Source organism: Notechis scutatus, chromosome Z (assembly GCF_049901735.1).
Source record: "Notechis scutatus isolate UNSWTSFEM ecotype Mainland chromosome Z, rNotScu1.2, whole genome shotgun sequence".
Classification (NCBI taxonomy): Eukaryota; Metazoa; Chordata; class Lepidosauria; order Squamata; family Elapidae; genus Notechis; species Notechis scutatus.
This window is the reverse complement of record NC_142025.1, coordinates 45,502,870-45,530,308: the sequence shown is the minus strand read 5'-3', so window position 1 is coordinate 45,530,308 and position 27,439 is coordinate 45,502,870. Positions and strand designations below refer to the sequence as shown.

The 27,439-nt window shown below is 37.0% G+C and overlaps 1 protein-coding gene and 1 long non-coding RNA gene across 6 annotated transcripts in view; one reads left to right on the top strand and one right to left on the bottom strand.

Moving 5' to 3' along the window:
- The window catches only part of ARMC3 (armadillo repeat containing 3), an 85,984-nt gene that overhangs the window by 40,469 nt on the left and 18,076 nt on the right, over positions 1–27,439 (top strand). For all 5 annotated transcript variants that reach the window (XM_087947801.1, XM_087947800.1, XM_087947804.1 and 2 more), the window contains 2 exons: positions 8,870–9,022; positions 9,133–9,238. In XM_087947801.1, the coding sequence (XP_087803927.1) occupies positions 8,870–9,022; positions 9,133–9,238 (259 nt within the window). The remainder of the gene's footprint in view (positions 1–8,869; positions 9,023–9,132; positions 9,239–27,439) is intronic.
- Positions 16,194–24,515, bottom strand: LOC148128838 (uncharacterized). Its single transcript, XR_015745686.1, has 3 exons — positions 24,278–24,515; positions 23,501–23,643; positions 16,194–16,309 (listed from the first exon to the last, which is right to left on the bottom strand). It is a non-coding gene; the product is annotated as an uncharacterized LOC148128838 (long non-coding RNA).

The window sequence follows — 27,439 nt, the reverse complement described above, 5'->3', positions numbered from 1 at the left end:
GGGACCAGGGATTCAGAATATTTCTGCCTGGAGCGCTTGGGGGTTTCCCTTGTTGGGGACCCTTAGATACTGTTTCCCATATACACAGTTTTACATGTAGATATAGGCACGTATGTGTATGGGTATATATATACCCAACCTCCAGCTCAAGCACACCCCAACCAGGCACCCAGATGAAACCTAGCTTCCTAACAAATGATAGCTGTCCATTTACTCGGAGCCAAGCTGCACTAAAAGCCTCCAATACAGGAACACAATGTTGCCAGCCAACCAAGACAAAAAAAAAAGCCACAAAACAGACAGAAGATACCGTGTTTCTCCAACAATATGGCCTCCACCAATAGGAAGGCCCAGCATGTGTTTTGGGCATAAAATCAAATTAAGCCCCTCCCCCAAATTTAGGCCTATTTTAAAATATGCAAAATAAGGGGGAAGGGCGGGAGACTGCCGTTAGGAGCGCCCGGCGAAGGCAGGATTTCCTCGCCACCAGCCGCTCCTAGCAGGCGATCATGCCAAGCACAAAGAGCTCCCTACTCCCACCTTTGCTGCAGACACCTTTGGCACCCGCCGCTGTTGCTTTCCCTTCTGCCCATTACGCCGCCACGTTTGGAGCTGCCGCTTCCGTGATTGGAGCGCGGTCGCCATTTGGAGCTCCAAACCGGAAGTGGCAGCTCCAAACATGACGGCGGCGATCTTTTTATTTTGGTCATGCGAAGTTCAGAGCAAGCAAGAGAGGAGACGCGATGCCTTGCTAAAGAGCTTTCGCCTTTCCCTCCTGCAGTGCGCATGCGTCCCAAGCAACACTCCGCCCGAAGAGTCGTCCTACTGCCTTCACTCTCGTCAATTACACGACTCCGCCCTCCCCTCCGTCTCACCCTCCTGCGCTTTGGGCATCTCCGTGTGATCGCGACCCTGTCCTTTCCACCTGGCGCCCTTGCTGCTTTCTGGCTCTTTAGCAACCGGCTTCGTGTTTGGAGCACTGCCGCTGTTTGGAGCTCCAAGCGGCGGCGAAGCTCAAATGCGGAACCTCCAAACATGACAGTGGGCGATCTTTTTATTTTGGTCCGCGCGAAGTTCAGGCGAGCTGACCAAAATAAAAGATCGCCCACCGTCATGTTTGGAGGTTCGCGCATTTGAGCTTCCGCCGCCATTTGGAGCTCCAAACAGCGGCAGTGCTCCAAACATGAAGCCGGTTGCTAAAGAGCCAGAAAGCAGCAAGGGCGCCAGGTGGAAAGGACAGGGTCGTGATCACACGGAGATGCCCAAAGCGAGGAGGGTGAGACGGAGGGAGGGCGGAGTCGTGTAACTGACGAGAGTGAAGGCAGTAGGACGACTTCTCGGGTGGAGTGTTGCTTGGGACGCATGCGCGCTGCAAGGAGGAAAGGCGAAAGCTCTTTAGCAAGGCATCGCGGTCTCCTCTTGCTTGCTCTGAACTTCGCATGGACCAAAATAAAAAGATCGCCCTCGTCATGTTTGGAACTGCCACTCTCGCGCTTTGGAGCTCCAAATGGCGACCGCGCTCCCAATCATGAAGCGGCAGCTCCAAACGTGGCGGCGTAATGGGCAGAAGGGAAAGCAACAGCGGCGGGTGCCAAAGGTGTCTGCAGCAAAGGTGGGAGTAGGGAGCTCTCTGTGCTTGGCCATGATCACCCGTTAGGAGCGGCTGGTGGCAGGGATGCAAGGGGGAATTAGTCACCCCCGAAAAGACGGCCTAGCCGTTTTTTCGCTCAAAAAAATAAGGCCCGGCCTTATTATGTGAGAAACATGGTATTAGAAACACAAATCAAGCAAACACAGCAAACTCCAAGACCAATAAACACAGACCAAGACTCCCAACCAATCAGGATGAAGAAAAAACCATTCTGGCACAGCAGTAGGCTAGCCCCAAATTTAAAACTGAAACAACTGTAAAAGTCTGACTCACAGACGAACACAATACAGAAGCCTGATAATAGCAGATGAGATTCTGCCGAAACGTTGCTACAACTTTAAAAGCACAACTATAATGACGTGGGAAAATACCCGAACAAAGCTGAATACCATACATGTAAGTACCTGCGAAAACTTAAGAAAACGTATATGTGTGTGTGCGTGTGTGTGTGTGTGTATTGTATATATGTGTATGTGTATATATGTGTGTGTGTATAGATATATATATATATAGATAGACTTACACTCCTGGAGAAGCGTTCTACTTTCAACCACAGGGGTAGGCATCACCCCTAAGTACTAATAATATTAATAATAATAATTTTAAAAAGAAATTAAATTTAGAGACACGAGAATCAGTCCTCCACAATGGAAGGTGACAACGTCTTCCGCTCCAAGACAAATAAGTCCTGAGATAAGTCAGTGGGCCCCAAAAAGGCCTCTAAGGCAGCGGATAAGGATGCCCATAGATGGCACCAAGCCTTGGAAAGGCAGTTGCAGAAATGGACCAGGGAGGTGGACAAGATGGCTATGACACAACAATCGGATCAGGGCCCAAGTACATTGTTGGGGCCCTAGGACTTATCCACCCAGCCCAGACAGGCTATTTCTGGACAACCTCCCATAGGCATATCTCCTCTAATGAGCACTGCCCGGCGAATCCCAGAGGCAACCTTCACCCCTACGGCTGCCAGTTTAAGACAGGAGAAGGGATTACCTGAGACTATTCCCATCGAAATGAGGCAGTGGATGGAGATGGCCATACAAAAGGGCATTGCGGCTGGAGTTCAGCAATCCATCCGGACCAGACACTTTTCGGCTACTTCGGAAGCGGGATCCTGTCTGCTCGCTCCTTTGCTCATATGGGACATCATCAAACTCAGGTATTCCCCAATATCCCTGACATACCAGCCCAGGGTCTTCGGGAGGAGGTGGAATTAGATGACCAGGATGTTCCCATGGAGGTGGGGTCGATCCATCAGATGGACTTGGGGTTGTCAGAGGCTGACCCACTAGAACAAGGAATGTCGGATGACGAAGGCCTCATTCCGGACCAACCTACCTTTTCTGGCCTTTTTCGTCCACACCTCTTTAAATCTTTACTGTTCAAAGCAAAGAACACCGCTAAACTAGGCACATCAAGCCCTCATCCATTGTCAACAGGGTCTCAGGACGAATCCGAGGATCTAATATTCTCACAACCAGCTAATGAGACAGAAACTATTCCTGTCCCTCATATGTTTGCTGAATTAGTACAAAATCAATGGGCATCAGCAGCATTCTACCCACCCCCATCAGGGTACGATAAACGATATTATAATTTGGCACCAGAGTTTTCAAATTTTCTCAAAACGCCGGAGGTGGATGAGCCCATTGTGGCACTGGCCTCTTCTTCAGCCTTTCCCAACGAGGCCGAGGAAGCCCTGAGACCAGAGGAAAAGAGAGCAGAGTTGGCACTCCATAGGGCGCATGTTTCTGATGCCTGGGCCATTAGGACAGCTACAGCTGCGTCCTTTTTTACATGGTCCTCCCTACGATGGCTCTTCCACTTGAGGGATATATTGCTGGCGTCAAATGTCAGAGCCCACCAGGACATTGCTAAGATTATTGCAGCGGCAGAATTGTCCGCCGACACCACATTTAATGCAGTCAAATTCTCGTCTAGAGCCATAGCATCTCATGTATCAGCACGGAGACTGCTGTGGCTCAGACATTGGCAGGCAGATACCAAGCATAAATGCAAGCTGGCATCAGCCCCAATATCGGGGGATAAATTATTTGGCAGTGTCTTGGAGCCCCTGCTTATTGAGAATAGAAACAAGAAAAAAGTGCTTCTCCCTCTTTTTCGGAGGTCTGAAAACAGAATGCCCCAGTCGTTTCGAAGGGGTTCCTTTCGGACCTACTATCAAGGCCCATACATTCCCAGATCACAAAGAACATCAGGCTACAGACCCAGTTGTAGACAGGATAGGTCGGAATCTTCCAACAGAGGTCAGCAGGGAGGCCAAAACAGAAGAAACCCCAGAGATACCAGAGGCTGATTTTTTCGTCACCAAGTGAGTCCTTGACAGCAGCTCCCATTGGAGGGCGGCTAAAATTGTTTGCTGATCAATGGGACAGCTCCACCTCTGATGCGTGGGTCAGGGACTCTGTTAGGTTTGGTTTGGTGCTAGAGTTTCAATCCTCCCCTCCAAACTTTATCATTAGGAGCCCTAGGTCCACGGACCCCATTAAGAGAGCGTTGATGCAAGAGGCTATCAATCATCTTCTGCATATTCAGGCCATTAGAGAGGTCCCATCTGAACAACGGGGTCAAGGCTGTTACTCTCTATTGTTTGTGGTCCCAAAGAGTTCGGGGCGCTGGAGGGCAATTCTGGACCTCAAACGTCTGAACAGATCATTGGTTTATCGAAAATTCAAAATGACTACTCTCCAGTCCATTCTGCTCAGCATCAGAGAGAATGATGTCCTGACCTCTATAGATCTGACAGAGGCTTATCTACATATACCAATTAGACCTGCTAACTACAAATACCTTAGATTTTGCTATTGTGATTGGCACTACGAATATATCGCCCTACCATTCGGTCTGGCTTCGGCCCCTAGGACTTTTACCAAGGTCCCAGCAGCTTTGGCTGCCTCCCTCAGGATCAAATCTATTCGTTTGCAATGTTATCTGGATGATATTTTAATTTTGTCATCTTCCAGACATCAAGCAAATTTAGATACCAAGATTACTCTGGAGACCCTTCAAGGTCATGGCTTTTCCATAAATTGAGGTAAAAGCCATTTGATCCCTTCAACTAGGTTAGTTCATTTAGGGGCAGTGATAGATACCATGGAGGGCAAGGCTTTTCTCTCTCAGGACAGGTTGAATAGTATCCAGTCCTTGGCCAGAGAGATCAGAGCCTTAAAGAGGGTTTCCCTGGCAGTTCTGTCTCAACTGTTAGGGAAACTGATTTCTTGTATTTCCATTGTGCCTTGGGCTCGATTCCATTCTAGAGATTTGCAATGGTTCCTGCTACCTTTCCAGCGATCTGGAAGAGCCACTTCCAATGTCCGGATAAAGGTACCGCACCATGTTCTCCGATCGCTCTGCTGGTGGTCGGAAAACACGATAAACAAGGGATGTCCTTTCAAGGAACCTTGCAGGGCAACGATCACAACCGACGCCAGGCTGGTAGGATGGGGAGCTCACTTCCAATCCCACACTGCACAGGGAAGTTGGACTATTTCTGAACAATCACAAAGCATCAACCTGTTGGAGCTGCAAGCAGTTCATCTGACGTTATGCAGTTTTCTACCCCTTTTCCAATCACGCCACATTCTGGTCTTGAGAGACAATATCACAACCAAGGCCCATGTAAACAGACAGGGGGGTATCCACTCCAAACTTCTGATGCTGGAGACGGCCAATTTGTTCAAGTGGGCCGAGGCCAATCTGCTTTCGCTCAAGGCAAAGCACATAGCAGGGGCCTTAAACACACAAGCGGACTGGCTCAGCAGGGCCACGATAGATCAGAGTGGCGCCTACACCCATCTATCTTCCAGGAAGCAGTGCGGAGGTTTGGGCAACCGGTGATTGATCTATTTGCCTCTCCCCTCAACGCCCAATTGATCTGGTATATTTCAAAGTACCTGACTTGGGGCGGAAGCCGTCAATGCCCTGCGATGTCAGTGGCCTCCCGAACTTCTATATGGGTTTCCTCCACTCCCTGTAATACCCAGGTTGATCCAGAAGTTATTGGAGGAACAAGCGGAATTGATATTGGTCGCCCCTTACTGGCCCAGGCGAACATGGTTCGCGGACTTACAGGAACTGTCGAGAGAACTACCTTGGAAAATTCCACCGTTGAGGGTTTCCCTCTTGCAAGGGCCGGTACTTCACCCGGACCCACAATGGCTCAGCCTAGCCGCATGGAGGTTGAGCGGAACCGTTTAAGGACCCAACAGATTTCAGAGGATGCCATTGCCACCATACAAGCATCCAGACGGTCCTCAACAAATCTTATATACGAGGCCATGTGGTCCACTTTCTGTCGCTGGTGCCGGGTGTCTAAGATCGACCCAACTGCCCCATCAATAGGACAATTATTGGACTTTTTACAGGAGGGGTTGACCAAGGGCCTATCTCCAAATACTTTACACAGACAGGTGGCGGCCTTAGCCTCGGTGAAATCCTGGGGTGACCTCCGTTCCATAGCGCACCATCCACATGTCCGCAGCTTTCTTAAGGGTGCTGCAAACTTACGACCTCCTGTAATTCACCGCTATCCCACTTGGGAGCTCAACAAGGTGTTAACTGCACTTACAACTGGCCCGTTCGAGCCATTAAGAACCGCTAGTCTCAAATTCCTGACATATAAGGTGGTCTTCTTAATTGCGATCACATCAGCAAGGAGGATTTCCGAGTTGGCAGCATTGCCGATGAGAAAGGACCTGTGCGTGTTTCATGCGGACAAAGTGGTTCTCAGATTGGATCCATCGTTCACCCCTAAAGTAAATTCAGTCTTTCACAGAGCGCAGGAGTTGGTGCTTCCAAATTTTTGTCCGAAACCATCTTATAGACTGGAGCATCATTGGCATTGACTTGACCTTCGAAGGGCATTAAGCATCTATCTAGACCGCACAGCGGCATTTCTAAAATCTGAGGCTCTATTCCTATCCTTCAACCCATCCACTTTAGGACACAAAGTGTCATCGATGACCATTGGTAGATGGTTGAGAGCCACTATAGCTAAAAGTTACGAATGCCAGTCCATCTCTGTTCCTAAGGGCATTACAACCCACTCAACAAGGAGTGCGGCAACAGCAGCATGGGCCACACGGGCTTCCATAGACGAAATTTGCAGAACGGCAACCTGGGCTTCACCATCGCCCTTTGTCAGAAATTATAAAATTGATGTCTATGCCTCAGCGGATGCTTCATTTGGCAGAAGAGTCCTGCAGAGGGTCCACAGAGTTTAGGAGTGGATTTCGATCCTGACGGAGTCCCTCCCTAAGGACAGGCCAAGCTTTGGTATGTCCCACTTCTGGATGCTCTGAACAAGCTCATGGAAGAAAGGGCGTTCGTACTTACCTGATACGCCCGTTCTCTGTGAGCTGTAAAGAGCATCCAGCCCCACCCATTTCTTTCCATCTGGTGGGGTTCAGTTACGGTCAGGGATCTAGATTAGGTAATGAGTTCCGGACTTTGGCACTCAGTCTTCACAAAACTGGGGGACGCTGGGGAAGTGTCCCATGGAGGAGGAGGAGCATCCCGGAGTTTTAAGCCCAGCCTTTCCAGAAGAGACTGAAGCACCTACCCACTTCTGGATGCTCACAGAGAACGGGTGTATCAGGTAAGTACCAACGCCCTATTTCTTATTTTAATGTATGAAATAAATATTTTAAAGTTTTCTTTTAAGAATGCCATTTTTTTCCATTCCAGAATTAAACTATTGGTTCTTATTGCCAAACTGTCAAGTTAATATGTCCTCACAAGCATCAATTAAACACTCCCTTGGGGAGGGACAGAGAAATTTGAGATATGCCATCAAATGTTAAGTAATAAAGTAACAAATGAGAACAAAACCATTGAGATGTCCTGAGAATTCAATTGAACTATAAATTAAAACAATGCATCAATAATTTAAAAGACCCCAAAGTGTACTTATCACCCATAATGGCCTATTTTGTGTCTTTTTCACCAATATAACATTTCAGTCATGATGAAAAGATTTTAAGAGTTATTTGTCCTTACTATATCTTGAAAATGGAATAATGCTATCAGAATCAATTGGATAATTATTTTACACAAAAAGTATCCTTCCTATGGCTTAAATATATTAAATGCAATAAATAATTCAATTTATGGTTTTTATTTTGATTTAGCAATGAATTGGAATTGAAATTAATAATATATGATATTTACTTTTTTTTTATTTTAAACGTCAAAGTTAAACTTCACTCACTTCTCAGAAGAAAAGTAGATAAGCTTCAGGATATTTGTATGCTTAAATTAAATGAAGCAGTACTGATATAGAAAAGTCTGCATTTCTCATAATATCTTGCATCCTAGGATATTTTTTAGGTTATGTATCCTGTTCTTTACAAACGAAGAAAAGCAATAATGCCTTTCTAGGTATTAGCTAGAATACGTAACATTAACAGTAGCATTGAATTCTCCAAATTCTAATAGTATATGGTATGGGTGGGACAGGGAGTAGGCAATCTTTGCAATTTATTCATCATTTTAGAAAGAATTGTGGGTGGCAAATCCAATCATTCTGATCCTGAATGAATACAGAATTGAGCTGACTTCATTGAATACATCAAGAAGAATACACCAGTATAATAATGTCAAAGTATACTATATTCACATAAATGCTTAGCATCAGATGATGGAACTGGACACATTAACAACCTTTTTATTTCTTTCTGTTAATTTGGACTTGCATGAAGAGTAAAGGGATCCGAGAAAAAGGAATAAAACACTTTTTTAACCACTCTTCCATTGTATCTAGCCTGTGCATTAATTTGATTAGCACTGCAACTGTCAAATACACAGTATCTCTACTGGAAGAATGACCTTTTAATTTCCATACACATGGCTCTTATTAGCACTAATTGAATGGAAGCATTGTAACCTAGTGAGAATAGATCTGAGGGCTACAGATGCATGTTTTGTTTAAAGTGGACATACTCTTACAAATCCACTTACTTAAAGCTTGTGATTAAAAATATAGATTTCTTTCTAATAAAGACTACTTTCTGCAGGTTTCACCATGCTTGAACCATGCTGATACTTTATCAGTCTAGATTAGTATAGGAATGTTAATATTTGCTGGTAACAATATCTGCACAGAAATAGATATTTTGCTTTCTTTCTTCCCATGTACCATCTTATTTAACTAGAGGTTGGTATCTATGATGATGTATTGTTCTTCTTTATAAACAGCTGAAAACAGAAAAATCCTGAATGAACAAGAAGTTGAAAAATGTCTTATCACTCTTTTGGGAACGGATAACGAAGGAACCAAAATAGCTGCTTCTCAAGCCATCTCTGCTATGTGTGAGAATTTAGCTAGTAAACAAACCACTGGAGCTCTTGGTAAATAGTTATGGTGACAATGGAATTATGATCCAGAAGAAAATATTTACCAATTTACAATGTTTCCATAGTTAATTTAAAACTGTCTATATACATTTATCCTCTCTTAGGAATTCCCCAGCTTGTTCAGTTGCTAAGCAGCGAAAATGAAGAGGTAAAGGAAGCTGCTGCTACAGCTCTGGTTAATCTAACAACTGCCCATCCTGCCAATGCAAGGTAAGCTCAGGATGAATAGAGGATTATTAGACATTTTAATCAGGAAATACATTTTTCCATTTTTATAGTTTATGGAATTGGTAGGAAATTTGGCATGGTGCTTTGTTAGTTTTATTTCACATCACATGTCATCTATACACTGTTTAACTAAACATGACTGCATGCTTCTTTTTATTATTAGTATATTAATAAAATATAACTATAATGAATTGGTATTATGATTTTAGCTAGTTGATGCTTAGTCTGGGTGTGTTTTTTTTTTCATTAAAATTTGCAGTCTTGCATATTTAGAAAGTTTGAAAAGCTAAGTACAAAAATAAAAAGGGATTCCCTAGAAATGTTTGCATTTTGCTAAAGATGGGTTACTTTGGAATCTCCCTTTTCTATGTATAAATATTGTTTTCATGATAACCAAATTTTTAATGTCAACAATTTAATCAAATAGTGTTTAGACTCATCAAAGAGCATTAAGGAGCATGTGGTTAAGAATATTTGCAAAATAGAAGTGAATGGGTGGATCCACCTCGCTGAAAACAAAGTATCTATAATATTTGCCCAAGAAAAAAAGGATATTATTAGTATCTTCTGCCATCAAGGAAATTTGACTATAGTGCAGATATTTAAATAGACTTAATTTTATTAGATACCTATCAATGTTGTATGTGCTGGATATACTTCTGTAAATTTATCTTTGTAAAATGCACTTAAGAAATTAAGTTCAATCCCAGTTTACTTGTTTTTTCAAAAGATTGAAGCTTCTCTAATTATACTGTGTGACCTATTTCACATTCTATATGAAATGAAAGTAGGGGAAATTTTAAGATTCTTTTGGTTGATTAAATGTAACCAGAATTTTTGACTGACAATTGGACAATGTTATAAGAAAACAAATAACTATAGATTGGACAATCAGAATTTATGTCTGGTATTTCTTTTAGACACATTGCTTTATCTTGCTGTAATTGGCATATATTTGTGGGCTCAAGCGGGAAACATCATGAAAACAAGTCAGCATGCAGATCCACATACGCAGATATGCAGACATTTTTCTCTTCCATTTACAGTATTTCCTTCCATATTAAATTTGGAAAAGGAAACCACATTTAACTTAAATAAACACATTAAAATGAGCGAGTAATCAAACTTTTAAAGGATATAAGGTAGTCAAATTTGCAAAAGGTTTCTTAGACTTTTGCAAACAATAAGTAAAACGTAAATGGCTACTGGCTCATACAGCCTTAATGTATTCAGTCCTTTTTATTTAACAAATTATTCATTCAATTCTAATAGCCACTGACATTAATTTAACATCATAGTTGAAATATTATTCATTTTGTGTAGACATTGTCTGCTCATCCGTTCGCTGGAAAAATGAAATAGATATTCTCTGATAATTCTTTCTTATAATTCAGTTGTGGCCAGCTTTTTAACCAGCCTTATGCCTCTAGGGCCCAGCCTTTCTAGAATTGTTCTTCTCTTCCTTACAGTTATAAATTATTGTAAACTTGATTGATACAACCTTTTGAGGATTCATCTATGAAAGCTATTCTCTAGACAATGAATCCACGTAGCTTCTTTTTCTTTTGTAATCCCATTTGAGAAAGGAATACATTTGGTGCTTAACTCCAGTGATTGCTAATTACTAAAATATTTTATATAGTAGTTTTATTAAAGATTAGAATTACAACAATAAAAACTAATAGGATACGTTGGATTAAGAGAGAGAATTTTGTGATCAATTAGTGGGGGAAGAAGAAAGTAGCAGTAGGGAAGAACTGGAATCCAAGAGTCAGGAAGATCAGCCATAAGAGATAAGAGAGGTGGAGAAGGAAGGAGGTGGTACGGAAAGACAAGAACAAAAAGGAACAGAAGGAAGAGAATTAAGGACAAGACCACAAGGGGATTATAGAATAAATAGAAAACAGAGACCAAATCACCGATAAGATAATGGATAAAGAAATTTGGCTAATATCTATAAATATAAACAGGCTAAACTCTCCAGCTAAAAGAAATCAAATATTTAAAAGGCTACTCAAAGAAAAATTAGATATTTTTTGCCTTCAGGAGGTCCAAATAAAGGATCAATTTAAGGACTAGAATACCGCAGGTTAGGGAAGTTATATACTGCCTTAACAAAAAAATAAACAAAGAGGGATAGCAGTTTATATAAAGGCAAACCTAGAAACAAAGTTAAAATCCGCAGATGAAAATGGAAGGATCTTGATAATTGAATTACAGATTAGACAAAAATTAATGATACTGGTAATAATCTATGCCCCAAACAAAAACCAAAAATAATTTTACAAGACATTACATGAAAAAAAATGCAGAAATAGAATATGATAATATATGTGTTATAGATGACCATAATGCAGTGGTAGACCCAAGGAAAGATTATATAGGGAATCTGGCTACAAAGAAAAGGAAAATATTACCAACCACATTCTTTGAAATGATGCAAAAATTAAATTTGTGGACCAATGAAGGAAGATAAATTCTAAAAAACAGGAATATACTTTTTACTCAAATCCTCATAAAACGTGGTCCCGCCTGGATATGGCCTGGATGAATGGAGAAATAGGTAGCGAGATGGATAAGATAGAAATTATGATGAACACATGGGCTGACCATAATCCATTAATAATAATTTGGAAGGGATATGAAAAAAGTGAGAAGGTGGATGTTAAATTCCCAAATTTTAAATGAAAAAGAATATATTTCGAGGACCAAAAAGAAAATTTTTTTGAGGATAATTTAAATCAATATACCTCACTCAGTATGGGACATGGCAAAAGCATATTTTACGGGCATTACTATAGCATACACAGAAAAAAAAAAAGGAGACAAAGGCAGGAAAAATTAACAGAGATTAGAGAATTAGAACACAAGCTACAAAAAGAACCTCAAAATGAAGGAGTGAAAAAATATGGTTTTAGCTAAACATAAATTAAATACGGTAATCAAGAGGAGAGGGTGAGCAGCAAAACAAAATTACTTTGAACGTGCTGATAAGTCGGGGAGCTGGCTAGCCCATAAATTAAAAAAAGAAAAAGAAAAAAAGTTGATTCAGGAACTGGAAGATGAGAATAGAGAGATACAATATAAAATGACAGAGAAAAAGAAATTAATTCAAAATTATTTCAAAAGACTACATGAGGAAGAAAACATAGGCGTAAATAACATAGAACAATATCTACAAAGACACGGTTGGCAGAATTAATAGAAGATCAAAGGGAAACATTAAATAGAGAGAGAACACTCACGGAATTAGAAAGAGCGGTTTAAAAAAAAGAGTAATAAAACTCAGGGGCCAAATGGAATTCTGGCAGAGGTGTACAAATGTATGTATGAATGCTTTGGAGATGTATTGTTGGGAGTGTATAATGACGTATTGGAGTTATCAAAAATACCAGATTCATGGATTGAAGCTTACATTTCTCTCATTCCAAAAAAGAGCAGAGACCATAAGTATATTAAAAACTACACGCCAATCTTGCTGTTAAATGCTGACTACAAAATCTTTACCGTGATAATGGCAGAAAGATTGAAGATAGTCCTAAATGAAATAATATACCCAGACCAGAATGGTTTTTTTCCAACAAGACAAATTAGAAATAATATAAAAATAGTTTTGGACACCTTAGAATATTATAAAGCACACCACGGGAAATAGGCAGCGCTAATCTTTCTGGACGTACAGAAGGCATTTGATAACCTTAATTGGCAGTTCTTGATCCAACAAATTAAAAATATGAGATTTGGAATTAAATTTGAAAACATGATTAGCACAATATATTCCAGGCAAAAACCTAGAGTGATAGTGAATGGAGATTGCACTGAAACATTTGGAATAAAAAAAGGAGTATGACAAAGATGTCCTATATCACCTCTACTTTTTATATTGACAATAGAAGTGCTTCTAACCAAAATAAGGCAAAACGAGGAAATAACAGGATTAAATATTAAAAATCAAGAATACAAAACCCAAGCATTTGCGGGCGATTTAGTGTTTTTATTGTGGAACCGACGGAAACAGGGACAAATTTGTTAAGGGAAATTGAACAATATGGATTAGAGGCAGGACTAAAAATTAATAAAGAAAAAACAAAAATGCTAGTAAAGAATCTAATAGAAAAGGGATTAGAAAGAGAATTGTGATTACAAGTGGATAAAAAGATTAAATATTTAGGGATTTGGGTTACAGGACGATGTTTGACTATAGAGGAAGCTAATTACAAGAAATTGATGTTACAATGTAAAAAATTTTTAGAGAGTTGGAAAAAGTTGCAAATATCGTTGACGGGTAGAATTGTCAAAGTAAAAATGAACATACTACCAAAATTCCTATACTTATTTCAGACAATTTCCATAAAACTAGATCAATTTTTTTTGAAGATTTGAACAGAATGGTGCTTAAATTTATTTGGTTAGGAAAGAAAGCACGTATTAAAGTAAAAATGCTACAAGATAATAGAAGTAGAGGTAGCCTAGGACTTCCAAAATGGGAATAATATTATCAGGCGGCGGCATTGCTCTGGATTAAAGATTGGATAAATTTACATAATAAGATGATATTAGTAATAGAAGGGCATGATCTCCATATCGGATGCCATGCCTTTCTGTGGGACAAACGGGAAAGGACACATATTTTTATTGCCATCAAATTAGACAGTCACTAATATGGGAAAAGTTAAGGAAGAAGCACATTAAACTACCGGATTGGGTGTCACCAACGGAAGCAGTGATTTACCCAAATACAACGGAGAACAAAAAGAGGATCAGATACAAGCAATTATTAGATAATCAGGGGAATTTAAAAACAACGGAAAAAGAACAAAGTATAATTGTAGATTGGTGGCCATATATGCAGATAAAAACTAGGCATAAAAATATATGGATGAATTTGGAATAGAAAGGGAACATCAACAATTAAACCAAATTTTAACTGATAAAGAAGAAAAATTTATTACTAGAACATATAATTATTTACTCCAAGTAGAAATGGAGGAAGAAGTTAGTTAGTTAGTTAAGGACCCAATGATTGCTTGGGCACAAAATGTGGGCCATGGCATACAGAATATTGGGAGAAAATTTGGACCAAGAACTGCAAATTAATGTTATCAACAGTGTATAAAGAAAATCTAATCAAGATGTTTTATAGATGGCATTTGACACCGGCAAGATTGGCTAAAATATAGCTGAATATGAAACTGCATTGTTGGAAATGTAAGCTCACAGACAGAACTTACTATCATATGTGGTGGTAATGCTCCAAAGTTAAAAAATACTGGGAAAAAATGAAGAAATGGATAAGAGAAATTACAGGGTATGATACTGAATTTAAGCCAGATACTTTCTTATTGGGGATGATCAAAGAAAACCAATACGTCTCCAATATGTTGTTCAGCATATATTAACAGCGGCAAGAATTGCTTATGCCCAAAGCTGAAAATTAGATGATGTACCTTCCGAAAATATGATAATTAACAAAATACTTGATTGTGCTGAGATGGATAGGCTTACAAGGAAACTTAAAGGTAAAGAGGAGTCTGAGTTTTATAAGGTTTGGGAAATGTTATACGTATGGTTAGATAAGGGAAATAAGGTTTCATATGAAAAAGAATTGTAAATATAAGTAACGCTTGACACAGAATTGTTAAAATGTAATTTTCGCATGTATTTTGAAAATAATTTTTTTTAAAAAAAGAAATTATTGTAAACTTGAATGATACAAATTTTTGAGGATTCACCTTATGAAAGCTATTCTCTAGACAGTGAATCCACATAGCTTCTTTTTCTTTTGTAATCACATTTGAGAAAAGAATAAATTTGGTGCTTAGCTCCAGTGATTGCTAATTACTAAAATATTTTATATAGTAGTTTTATTAAAGATTAGAATTACAACAATAAAAACTAATAGAAACTAAAGGAATACAATTATAAAAAAGGTGCAGAAAAGAAAGAAAAAAATAAAAAATAAAATGAAGAAAAACTAAAATAAATATAGTAAAGGAAAAGAAAAGAAATAGAAAAGTAACTTTTTCCCATATTACAAGCATAAATAATTTAATGTTATCACCTTCTCTTAAATAACAACAAATGATCTTCCTGTATCCTATCTTTATCTATAGTTCATAAAACAATTCTTATGTCAGCACCCTGATCAAATAAGCTAATGTTATATCCTTTCCTTTTACTTCTAACATTCTTAGTTTTTAGTCCTTTCAAATAATAACTTAAAACTTGATTTCTTTTCATATTTTCTTTGTTTCTTCTCACAAAACTATCAAAACTTTAACAAACCTCTTCTGTAAATCCATTATAGAATACTGTCTTAGTCTGTTTTTTTGTATATCCCTTTTAATGATTAAGATAGTATCACATTTCTTTTGTATGTCCAGTGAATCATCTTTTTCCACATCATTCTTGTAACCTGTCATTTTAAAATCCATTTTCAGATCAGTTTCAATCCTGTTGAGTAAAATGTATTCTTCTTGATACCTTTTAAATACAGTCTATTAATAGATGACCCTTAAAATTAATTTCTGGGTCCAGCGTTCAAAAATGTCCTTCAATAAATTAGAATACTTTACTTCATTCTCTAACTGAAAATCAAATTTGAGTGTTCTCCTTTAATTGTAATCTTCCTCTACTGTCCAATTTTTAAAACCTTATCTTTTGCTAAAAAATTCAAATGGGAAGAATTCTATATAATTAATTCCAAAATCTTATTTCAAGTTTATCTGGACCATTAAATCAAAGATTTAATCAATCTTTTGATTTGACAAAAAATAACTTCTTAAACTTGTAGTTAAACTTTATTACATTAAGGATTGAAAACAATTCAATTGGAGCTATAAAACTTTCAATCCAATGATTTGTAAAGCTGTAGAACAGTTGGCAAAATAATTTCCAAAAATGATTAGAAAAGGAAGTATGCTAACTTACTGTTCTTTCAAAGGCATTGGTGTGTTTTGAGCAGGATGGTTATTTCCTCATTGAGGATTGCTATGTCTTTGTGAGGAGTAGCTGTCTGGAACACTTGTTGATAATCTCAAATCCTCTTCTTGTCTGGAAAGGAATTATCAAAGATTTAATCTACTTGATGGGCCTTTAGATTCCACCACATTTGTCAGCTCCGCTTTTTACAGAGCTACCATCATTCTTTTTTTTAAAATAAATTTTATTAAGTTTCCAAATTTTAAAAACATAAAATAAAACTTTATACATTGTTATCAACATCAAGACATCTTTTGCATCTCCTCACATTTTTCAGTATATGTATTTACTTATTCCTTTACCACTACATCTTACTCTTACTATATATAAATATCTTTTATCCTTATATCTCAATCTTCTCCATGGTATATTTACATATTTACATATTCCCTCATTCTTTTCCTTATTGCCATTTTATTTTATTTTTATTTCTAAACCACTCATACCAGGCATACCAGGCCCTATAATAAATTGAATCTTCTCTGTCTTTTATTTTCATCGTTAGCCTGTCCATCTCTATACAATCTATTATTTTTTTTATAACCATGCCTTCCGCTGGAACCCTTTTTTCCTTCCAGAGTTGTGCGTACGAAATCCTTGAAGCTGTTAATATATGTAACATAATGTATCTATTTTATTGCATTTTTGTGTTATTATACCTAGTAAAAAAGTTTCTGGATTAAATTCAATTTTCTGATTCGTGATTTCTTCTATCCATTGTCTAATTGTATTCCGATATTTTTTCACTTCCTGCCATGTACACCAGGTATGAAAATAAGTGCCTTTTTCTTTTCCACATTTCCAACAATTTGGGTCTGAGTTAAACATTTTTGCCAATCTAGCGGGAGGAAGGTGCCATCTATAGAACATTTTGTATTGATTTTCCTTGTATGCTGTGGATGTAATTAGTCTGTAATTTGTTCCCCACATTATCTCCCAATTTTCCAGGTCTATATTGTGGCCAATATTTTTCGCCCATACCACAGTCTCTTTGACCACCTCCTCTTCCATTTTAAAATCTAGTAGAAAGTTATAGATTCTTGAAATCATTTTCTTTTCCATTTCTTATAGAATTTTATCTAATTGATGCTTTTCCATGCAGAAACCAAATTGTTCTTTGTCCTTCTGATATCTCACCTGAATTTGCATATATGGCCACCAATCTATCTTTATATTTTGTTGCTCTAATTCTTGTCTCGTTTTTAATCTTCCTTGTGTGTCTAATAGGTCTTTGTAATTCCTCTTTTCCCCCAGATCCATTGCATTTGGGTAGATTTGTGCTTCCATAGTTGACAGCCAGTTCAGTATTTTTGTATAATGATTCTTTTTAATCTTGTTCCATGTCTGAATTAATGAATCTCTAATCATGTGTCTCTGAAAATATGCATGCTGTTTACATTTCACATCCCATAGGAAACTATGCCACCCTCTTTGCAAGTCGTGACTCTCTATCGACAATACTCTTCTATTTTCCAGGTTGATCCAATCTTTAATCCATACCATAGCCGCAGCCTGATAATACATTTCCCAGTCAGGGAGTCCAAAGCCACCCCTTTCTCTTTTGTCCTGTAAAAATTTCATTTTTATCCTAGCTTTTTTCCCATCCCAAACAAATTTACTTATTATTCGATGTAATTCTCTAAAAAAGGTTTTATCCAATCTTATTGGTCCAGTTTGAAAAAGATATAGCATTTTTGGTAGGGTAGACATTTTAACAGCCACAATTTTCCCCAGTAGTGATAGCTGTAATTTCCCCCACATTTCCAATTCTTTTTTTTTATTTGTATTATTAATTTGTCATAGTTATCTTTTTTGATTGAAGAGCATCTTGCTGTTAACCAAATGCCTAAATATTTTACCTTTTTCACACTTTGCATTCCCAATTTTCCTTCTAATTCTTTTTTTTTGCTTATCTTTTAAATTTGTAGTCAATAATTTTGTTTTGTTTTTATTAATCTTAAGGCCTGCGACCTTGCCAAATTCCTCTATTTCCCTTATTAATTTTACTCCTGTATCCTCTGGATCTTCCAAAAAAAAAAAAAATACTATATCATCGGCAAATGCCTGGACCTTATAGTGCTCCTTTTTAATTAAAGCCCCTTTGATTTCTACATTTTTCCTAACGTTTTCCAATAAGTTTTCTAAGGTAAGAATAAAGAGAAGGGGTGACAGTGGGTATCCCTGCCTTACTCCCTTGTTGATCTTGAATGTTTCCGTTCTGTCACCGTTCATTATTACACTGGCTGTGTCGTATAAATTGTCGAAATCAATTTAATAAATTTATTGCCAAATTGCATGCTTTTTAATTGTTGTATTATGAACTGCCAATTAACATTATCAAATGCCTTTTGTGCATCGAGGAAGACCATTGCCAATTGTTTTCCTGGGTTTGCTTCATAATATTCTATTATATTCAATACCATTCTGGTATTATTTTTAATTTGTCTATTTGGTAAGAATCCGTTTTGGTCGCTATGAATGATCTGATTAAGGGTTTTTTTCAATCTTTCTGCCATTATGGACATAAATATTTTATAATCAACATTTAAAAGGGATATGGGCCTATAATTTTGAATTAATTGATGGTCCGAATCTTTTTTTGGGATCAATGTTATGTATGTCTCCCCCCATGACTTAGGTAATTTTGCTGTCATCAGTACTGCATTGTAGAGTTCTAATAATTGCATTTCTAATTTTTCTTGGAGCGTTTTATACAGTTCCCCTGGGAGACCATCCAGTCCTGGTGTCTTATTTTTTTTCAGTTTCAGGATTGCCTCTTGCAGTTCTCTTAATGTTATTTCCCTGTTTATCTCTTCTTTATCCTCTTCCGGGATCACAGGTAGCCCTTTTCTTTCTAAGTTGGATATTTCCCTCTGGTACGTATTCCCTACTATATAATTCCTCAAAAAAACTTTTAACAATATGTTTTTTCTTTTCAGTTTGATGTTTTAGGATACCATCAGCGTCTTTCAATTGTTGAATTGCTCTTTTTTTTTTTTCTTTCTTAAGTCTATAGGCTAGCCACCTTCCCGGATTATTCGTATGTTCAAAATAATTCTGTTTTATCTTTTTGATGTCCTGTAACCATTCATCTTGTGCTAACATATTCAATTTATGTCTAATCATTATCCTCTCCGTATTTGCTGTCTTATTATGTGGTGTTTTTTCTAGTGTTTTTTTCTAACTCCTTGAGAGTATCTAGTAGTTTAGATTGTTCTCCTTTTTTTCCTTATATCTACGTGTATTATATGAAATTGCTAGGCCCCTTAAACATGCTTTAGTCGTATCCCATAGGTTTGGAATTGATGCTCGTTTTTTGTTTTCCTTCAGAAAGAACTCCAATTCTTTTTCCATCATCTTAACACATTCTTTTTCTTTTAGGATCTCCTTGTTTAGCATCCATCTTCTGTTTTTTTTTCAATCCTTTCCAAATTATTTTAATGGGATTATGGTCCGCCCATCTGTTAGATTCAATTTCTATTTCTTTTATATTACATTCCATTTCCCCATTTGTTCCCCATAACATATCCAATCTTGACCATGATGTGTGTGGTGCTGAATAGTAGGTATACCCCTTTTTTTGTCTGGATTTCTTTCTCACCATATATCTTTTAATCCTAATTCTTCCGCCATTTGATAGAATACTTTTGATAATGTTTTCCTTTTCCTTTTTCCCCTGGATTTCCATTATTGTAATCTTTTCCTAAATTTTCTATTGCATTGAAATCACCTAGCAGGCATATGTTCTCATATTCCTGTTCTACTAATTTTCTGTATAGTTTGGTATAAAATTTTTCTTGTTTCTCGTTCGGCGCATATATCACTGTCAATAACATTTTCTTATAATTTATATAAACTTTTAACTTCAAAATCCTACCCTCCTCGTCTGCATATACCTGTTTTGCTTGTAAATGTTTCCTAATGTATATTGCTATTCCCCTCTTTTTTTGTTGGGCTAGAGATACATATAAATCTCCTAACTTTGGTGCTTCTAACAGTTTACTTTGATGTTTCTGGATATGTGTTTCTTGAAGGCATACAATATCTAAGTTCAGTTTCTGTAGTTTAGTTATCGTTTTTTTCCTCTTAATTTGTGAATTTAAACCGTTGATGTTAATGGAAATCAATTTGATTTCTTCTACCATCTTACTCTGTAGTTGTTTCTTATTGAAGTTTATTTGCTCTCATTTGGTGTCTCGTTCTTACGCCTTCTCTTTCCACTTCTTCCTGCTCTCTTTCCTCTTGTTCTGTTTCTCTTTCCTCCACCCTTCTTTTTTTTAAAAAAAAACAACAAGTTTTATTTTTCAAGACAAACAATACATAAATACACATAAACACAAAAGATAAAAATATAAAAAATCTCTTTTCTGAAAGTTGCTTAATCCCGGGTTAAAACTCTTGGTACAGACACAAATTCAATTTCATATTCATTTTACATACCATTTCATATCTTCTTAACATTTTCAATTTTCTATATAACTTCTCCTCTCCTTTAAATTTTCTCAATTTTATTTTATTTTATTTTTTATCTCCTCTCAATTCATATCGTAATATTTATTATTCTTTGTCTGTTCTATTCCAGCCAATCATTTATTTTTCTTCTTTAAAAAAAAAGAAGAAGTACTTCTCCTATACACTATATGGAGTATGATGCCTTTATCTTTTCCCCCTATATTTATAGTACTTAATATAAAATACATAACATACATTGGGATTCTGTCTGGTACATTCTAAAATTATACTATATTATCAAAAATAATACAAATCTATTCATTAATATTGATATTCATTCATATCTTAAATGTTTAACTCATTACTTTTCAATTAAATCACATGCTTTTATGAGAGCCCTATTTTTAAAAATTATTCCCCCCCCCCCATCACATATTATAGCTCAATATTTCATTGAAATGTTCCTCCTTCTTCTACTTCAAATCTCATTTCACAAAGGGTTTGCTAATATATCATCTTCTAATTATTAATATTAACAATCATTTATATCTTAAACATTTTATCCATTTCAATTGAATATCATGCCTTTGTGGGAACACTTATGCTTTCCACGATTATTACCCCCCACATCACAATCTTGAATCATATTTCATTACAGTACTCCCTTTTTCTTAACAAAAATTTCACTTGTTTATGTTAAATATTTTATCACATTTTAAACTACATATTATTTCTAATTTTCTATAATTACTTCTAAATACAGATATAAAAATGCAATCTTATGTACCTTTCTAGAATCCCATTAACAATAAGACTTATCCATTATCTCTGAAAAACTTTTGCTTCTTAATATCTTGATCCCCACCATTAAGGCTTCTCATCCCTTCCTTTCTCCCTTGCTTCTTCTTCTCCTTGTCCTCTTTAACCCCTTGTCTCCCCACCTCCCTTTTATTCTGCTTTCCCCCTTTCTGTTGTTTCTTAACATAATGTCCCTTTTTCACCTTATTCTTCTCTTTTGGGGCTGTTTTTCCAGATCTTAAAGACCTCCGCTTTTTCCCTTCTCCAATCAAAGTCCTTTTCTCATCAAAGATGGCTTCTTCTTCTTCTTTGTCCCCATTATCCTCATTCTGCTTCACATAAATATAAACCGCCATTTCTAAGTATTGGAAAATAGTGCCAAGTCCATCTTCCCCTCCTTGTTTTTCTCTTTCAAATTGTTGATATATAAGTTCCAATTCATCCATAGATGATGCCATTGTGTAGAGAAAAAGTTTTTCCAAACAACCACCCAGATGATTTAATCAGAAGTAATTTCCAAAGGTTCCAAAATCACCAAACAATCCAAACAGACTGTTTCTTTTAGATACCTTCTTCTTCTTGACTTTCTCTTTCTGGGGTTAAAGTAATCACAAATCCTTTTCAAATATATTTTTGTAAGTTTTTAAACTCTTTGCAATTCTAGGCAATCTTCTCCTTATTTTCAAATTTTGCTCAGATTTTTTTTTTCACTCTCCCTTCCCACTCACAGCCAAAAATATTTTTATTTTTTTTCCCCGCTGTCACTTTAGGAAGGAGAGTCGAACAAAGAAAACAAAACAACTTTTCCCTTTAAGGTATTCGCGGCTTGTAACTCTCGCAAGGAACAATAGATACTTAACAGCTTTCAAGGTTCCAAGTCACTTTCTCCCGTCTTGTCCCAGTTAGAAGCAACTTTCACTTTTCTTTCAGCTTTCTCCCTCCTGCACTTGCTTACCCGGCTGCAGCTTTCTTCGTGGCGGCCATTGCTGACCGCCGTTCCTCCGCCTCGGGAAAAGGGAGTTTAGCTGGCTGGGGAGGGGTTTTGCGGCACCCCCAAACCCCTTGCCGGATCCCCCCTATCTTCCGCTGCCTCTACAGGGCAGCTGTATCCCCCAGATCCAAATGGATCGGGGGAACCTTGGCGGTGAATGCAGCAGGGATCGCACAGTGGCAAATCCCTGCCGCCGCCGAAGGCTAGCAAACCGGAAGTTTCCTCTTTCCTCCACCCTTCTTCTTGGCTCCTACTTTCCACTTCCTCTTTGCTGTTCTGGTCTTCTCCTGATACCACATACAGCTCAAAGAATTCCCTCGCTTTTTCTATACTGTCTATTTTAAATTTTTTATCCCTCTGGGATGAGCCATTTGAACAGGATGTTATTTTTATTCAGTTGGGTGGCCAGGAATCTGTATTTCTTTCTATGTTCCCTTATTCTTCTTGGAATTTGTTTCAACATTACAATTTCTGTTCCCTTAAATATCAGCAGTTTGTCTCTTGTCACTTTGTATATCTCATCTCTCAGTTGTTTCTTTGAGAATTGTATATGAACCTCTCTTGGAAGTCTAAAACGTCTTGTATAGTTGGTATATATTCTATATACCTCGTCGATTTCCCTTTGAGCCTCTTGGCCCTCTTTTTGTAACGCTTCTGCTATGAGATCTGCCATTAATTTGAGCAAGTCCTCCCCGCTTTCTTCTGTTACAGTCTGAAATCTGAGGAAGAAATCAGCCTTTTCCATCTCCAAATATGCAATTGCCTCTTCTAATTTCCTGTTCTCTCCCATTAATTTCTGTTCTATTGATTCTACTTTCTTATCTGTTTGTTCGACCTTTGCCTCCACTACTTTCATTTCATGTTTCATCTTTACTACTGTTTGTTGGATTGTACTTATCTTCTCGTCTAGTTTCCATATTTTACCTTTCATTTGCCCCATTTCAGTTTTAAAGTCTGCTTGGTTTCTCACCATCCTTTCTTGTATTGTTGTTAATGCCATTTGAATTGTTTGCCTGACTCACTTTCTCAGGATTCAGCATGCCCTCTATCGAACATTGTCCTGCTGGTGATGTTATCGTTGATGTTGGGTTGGATGTTGTTTTCTTCCCAATTTAGCAGTAGTTGTCGTGGTGGACATCTTAGGCTTCCTAAATCTACCTATTTTCTTAAGAAAGTCTTTCAATATTATCATCCGTTGTATCAACTCCCTTCTGCGTTTTCTATGTTTATCTTTTCCCTTTTATCTTATTCTAATCCCTTCCCTTTATCACTACAAGGTCTAATATACTTAATAATGTCTCTCCTTAATTTTATGCACACTTTATATATATATATGTATTTATACAACAATGTAAAACTAAATATCATTATTGTTTATAATCTATGATAGTCTATAACCCTCTTAATTTTCTGATCTTATTTAATCCTTTTAATAAATTAATTAAGTATAATTCTAAATGTAATAGCTTATATAGTAAACATATATAATTCAATAAATATAGATAAATATGTGTTTGATTGTTTTCTTTTCTTATATATTATCTCTTATAACTTTCTTATAGTTCAATTCAGTCTATGAATCAATATATAGCCATTAATTAGTTATACATTAATTAATTAATTAGTTGTTATCCGAGGTATCAAATTGTAGAAAGATATAAAGGATATATAGGGTATAGCAGTTATAAAGAATGTAGCAATCTATGAAATAGGATACATAAATTAATTCTTCTTGCAAGAAATCAGCTATATATATATTGCTTTAGATTTTTTTTAATATACATTTTTGAATTTAATACTTAGAAATTATTCAGCTTTCTTCTTCTTTCTTCCTTCTTCTTTCCCTTTCTTCTGTACACCGTCACATTACTTTCCTCATTTCCTGTTTCCTCAGTCGTCTTTAATTACTTAGTCACTTTCACTCTCAAATTGCACAGTCACAGCTTTCTATCAGAATGGTTCCACTCTCCATTCAGCTACAGTTCTCCACTAAAGTTCCAATTGTTCTCTCTAATGTCTCTGCTAGTAATCAATCCAAATCATAGAAATTTTCAGTTTTTATTCACAGAGTCTTGATCTTTTCTTCTGCGGTGCTCTCTCTCAGCTGTCAAACTGTTCTATTTCCTCCTCTCCCTTTCACTCCGCTGTCCCCCACCAATTACCACTGCATTCACTCTCTCCGGAGACTCCCTCTGTCAAAGTCTTTCACTGGACTCTCTTCTCTCACCTCTCAAAAACTGTCCCAGTCTGCCATTGTTCTTCTGATGTCTTGTATTGATCCACTTTCCTGCTTCCCGATCGCAGCTGGCTGTCACAGCTTCGGACCCACCGTAGATGCCAGGTTTCTTTTGCGCCGGATTCAAAGGGCTTCCCCTCGTTGCAGTGGGAGGTTGCTTTCCTCCTCTCTGCTCCTAGGCTTCCCCTTCTAATTCATGTGTATCTCCAAGCTTCACGATGCCTCTGAGAGCTTCCAAGCATGAAAATTCGGATACAGGATTGCAGAGATCGCTCTCCTGCTCCCCTCAACTGTAACCTCACCACTAGAAGTCCTACAGAGCCACCATCATTCTACCATTTCTTCCTTGAAAATCGCTAATTACTAGAATCTTGATGTCAGGAATATTTTATCATTTTAAATCTAGAATATTCTACGTGTATGAAATTGTGGTGAAGCATTTATCTAGCATAATTTATATCTGCCAATTTTTAATTCTTGCTGTACCACAGAGGCAAAAGCAAGTTAATGTGATTAGCTTTTTTTATTTGTCAGCTAACATGCTGACAATAATTTTATGAAAACTCCTGAGGTCAGAATTATCTTATAATCATTTAGTGCATTAAATGTAAAATGATTCATTTTTCATTTGGAAGTGTGTTGCTAAGTATAAGAATGAGCAAAGAGTTATAAAAGCACTCCAAATCAATCAATCAATCAATCCATTCTTTACTTTAAAAATTAAGATTTCTGAGTTGCACTCAGCTTTATAACAAACATTTATAATATAAACCTTATTTATATAGTATTTGTGGCAGCAGAATGGAAGTGGGTTGCCACTGCTGTCTTCTGATTTCTTCTTTGGCTTTACAGACTAGAATACAGAGCTGGAATTCCCTAGTGGAATTTCCCCTCCAAGCATTAACCAGGCCCAACCTTTCTTAGTATCAACATATTACCCAGCTAAGTAAAATATAATTTCCTTATTAATCTTACTTATAAATCTTAAATGATTGTATCTAATAATATATTTACATGCACTAAATATTATAAATTAGCATCAAATGATCTAAACCTGTATCCATGTATACATGTGTGTATATGTATACGTCTGTGCATATTTTTTGAAAGGTAGGAAGATAAACATGAGCTCAGCTGTTAGGCACCATGCATTCCAATTTCATCGGCAATTTCTGTGACCTGTTCAACAACCCTGATAGAGGCAGGGATGGATGGGTGGAAGGGATGAATTAAAGTTCATTCAATGTCTTGTTTATTGTATTTGATAAAATAATTTATTATCAATTCCATCCAAACATTCTGTGTAACTCATAAGTCAAAGCAGCCAATAAAATAAAGCAGGAGCGATAAAAATAGCAGTCTGTCAGAACAGCTAAAAAGTAAAGCAAATAAACCAACCTAAAACCAGATGTAAAATTAACAATAAAAATAGAAATAAAAATAAACATACCAAAGATAATAGCAGTCCAGCAAATGTTATTTTCAATGCACTACATTAGCTGTTTTTCTGAATGCTAAGAGAGCCAGTGAGAGAGCAGTGATAGGCCATTTCCTATCAATTGAATTAGGAAATAATCAAAATCATGTCTGGTGTTCAGAGTAGGTTCTGATCACTGATTAAGTGATCAACATTCTCTTCATGGCTTGGTATCTAATTTATAGCTTTACTGCCATCTATTGGCCATTATATAATTTCCTCCTTAAAACATGTTATTTGAGAAATTGATTTATTCATTTCTACAGCTATAGAATACACATCAGACATAAGCTCCTAAATGTAAGATGTAGTTGCCTTATCAATCTTATATTAGCCGAAACTTCTCAAGATTTTCAGTGTAAACAGCTGTTATACAAAGAAGACTAGAGGAGAATAATCTATGCAGTAGTTGGAAACTTCATATTTGCTATAATTTCTTGGAAATCTCTAATTGTTTGCAAAGACAATTGATTTAGGATATCAGATTATTAGAAGAACAAAAATGGTCTAACAAATTGTTATTCCTCATGAGAAATGAAGTTTATGTCGTATTTAGATTGGATAAAATCAGTACTTCTTCTCCCCCTCTCCTCCTCCTCCTCCTCCTCCTCCTCCTCCTCCTCCTCCTCCTCCTCCCTCTCCTTCTTCTCCTTTTCCTCTGCCTCCACTTCAATTTAATTTTCTTGAACCAAAACAAAAGAAAACAGTTGGAATGCTCCCCAAGTGAAACTGCATTCAAAGAGCAGGTATTTCCACTCATTTGAAATACCACAAATATAACTCCAAATGCAATCTCCAAAGGACAATTTAGATCTTCTCTCTATGCTACAAATATATGTTGATAATATAAAGCATGCATGTAAGAAGATGTATTGAATATGTTCACCACCTTGAATTATTTGAAAAAAATAATAAAGCCAAGATTCAAATAAATAAACAAATACATTATGGATATCCTAATTGTTGAAACATGCTGATATTAAATATTACTACAGACTTTCAAGAATAACACTTAGGAATTTACATGGAACAATGTTTATGCAAATACCTTGACATTTTTCTTTGTTATTTGCCTAATTTATAAATGTTTCATTGGAAACATTTTCTCATAATTATCCTTAAATAAAGTAATACATAGATTCTTTGTTGTGTTAATATGACATAACAGTGACCCCTAGTGACAGCCTATAGAATTTATTAATATCTGTTAGTAGAAAGATCAGAAACATTTCTTTGTGCAAGAAAGCT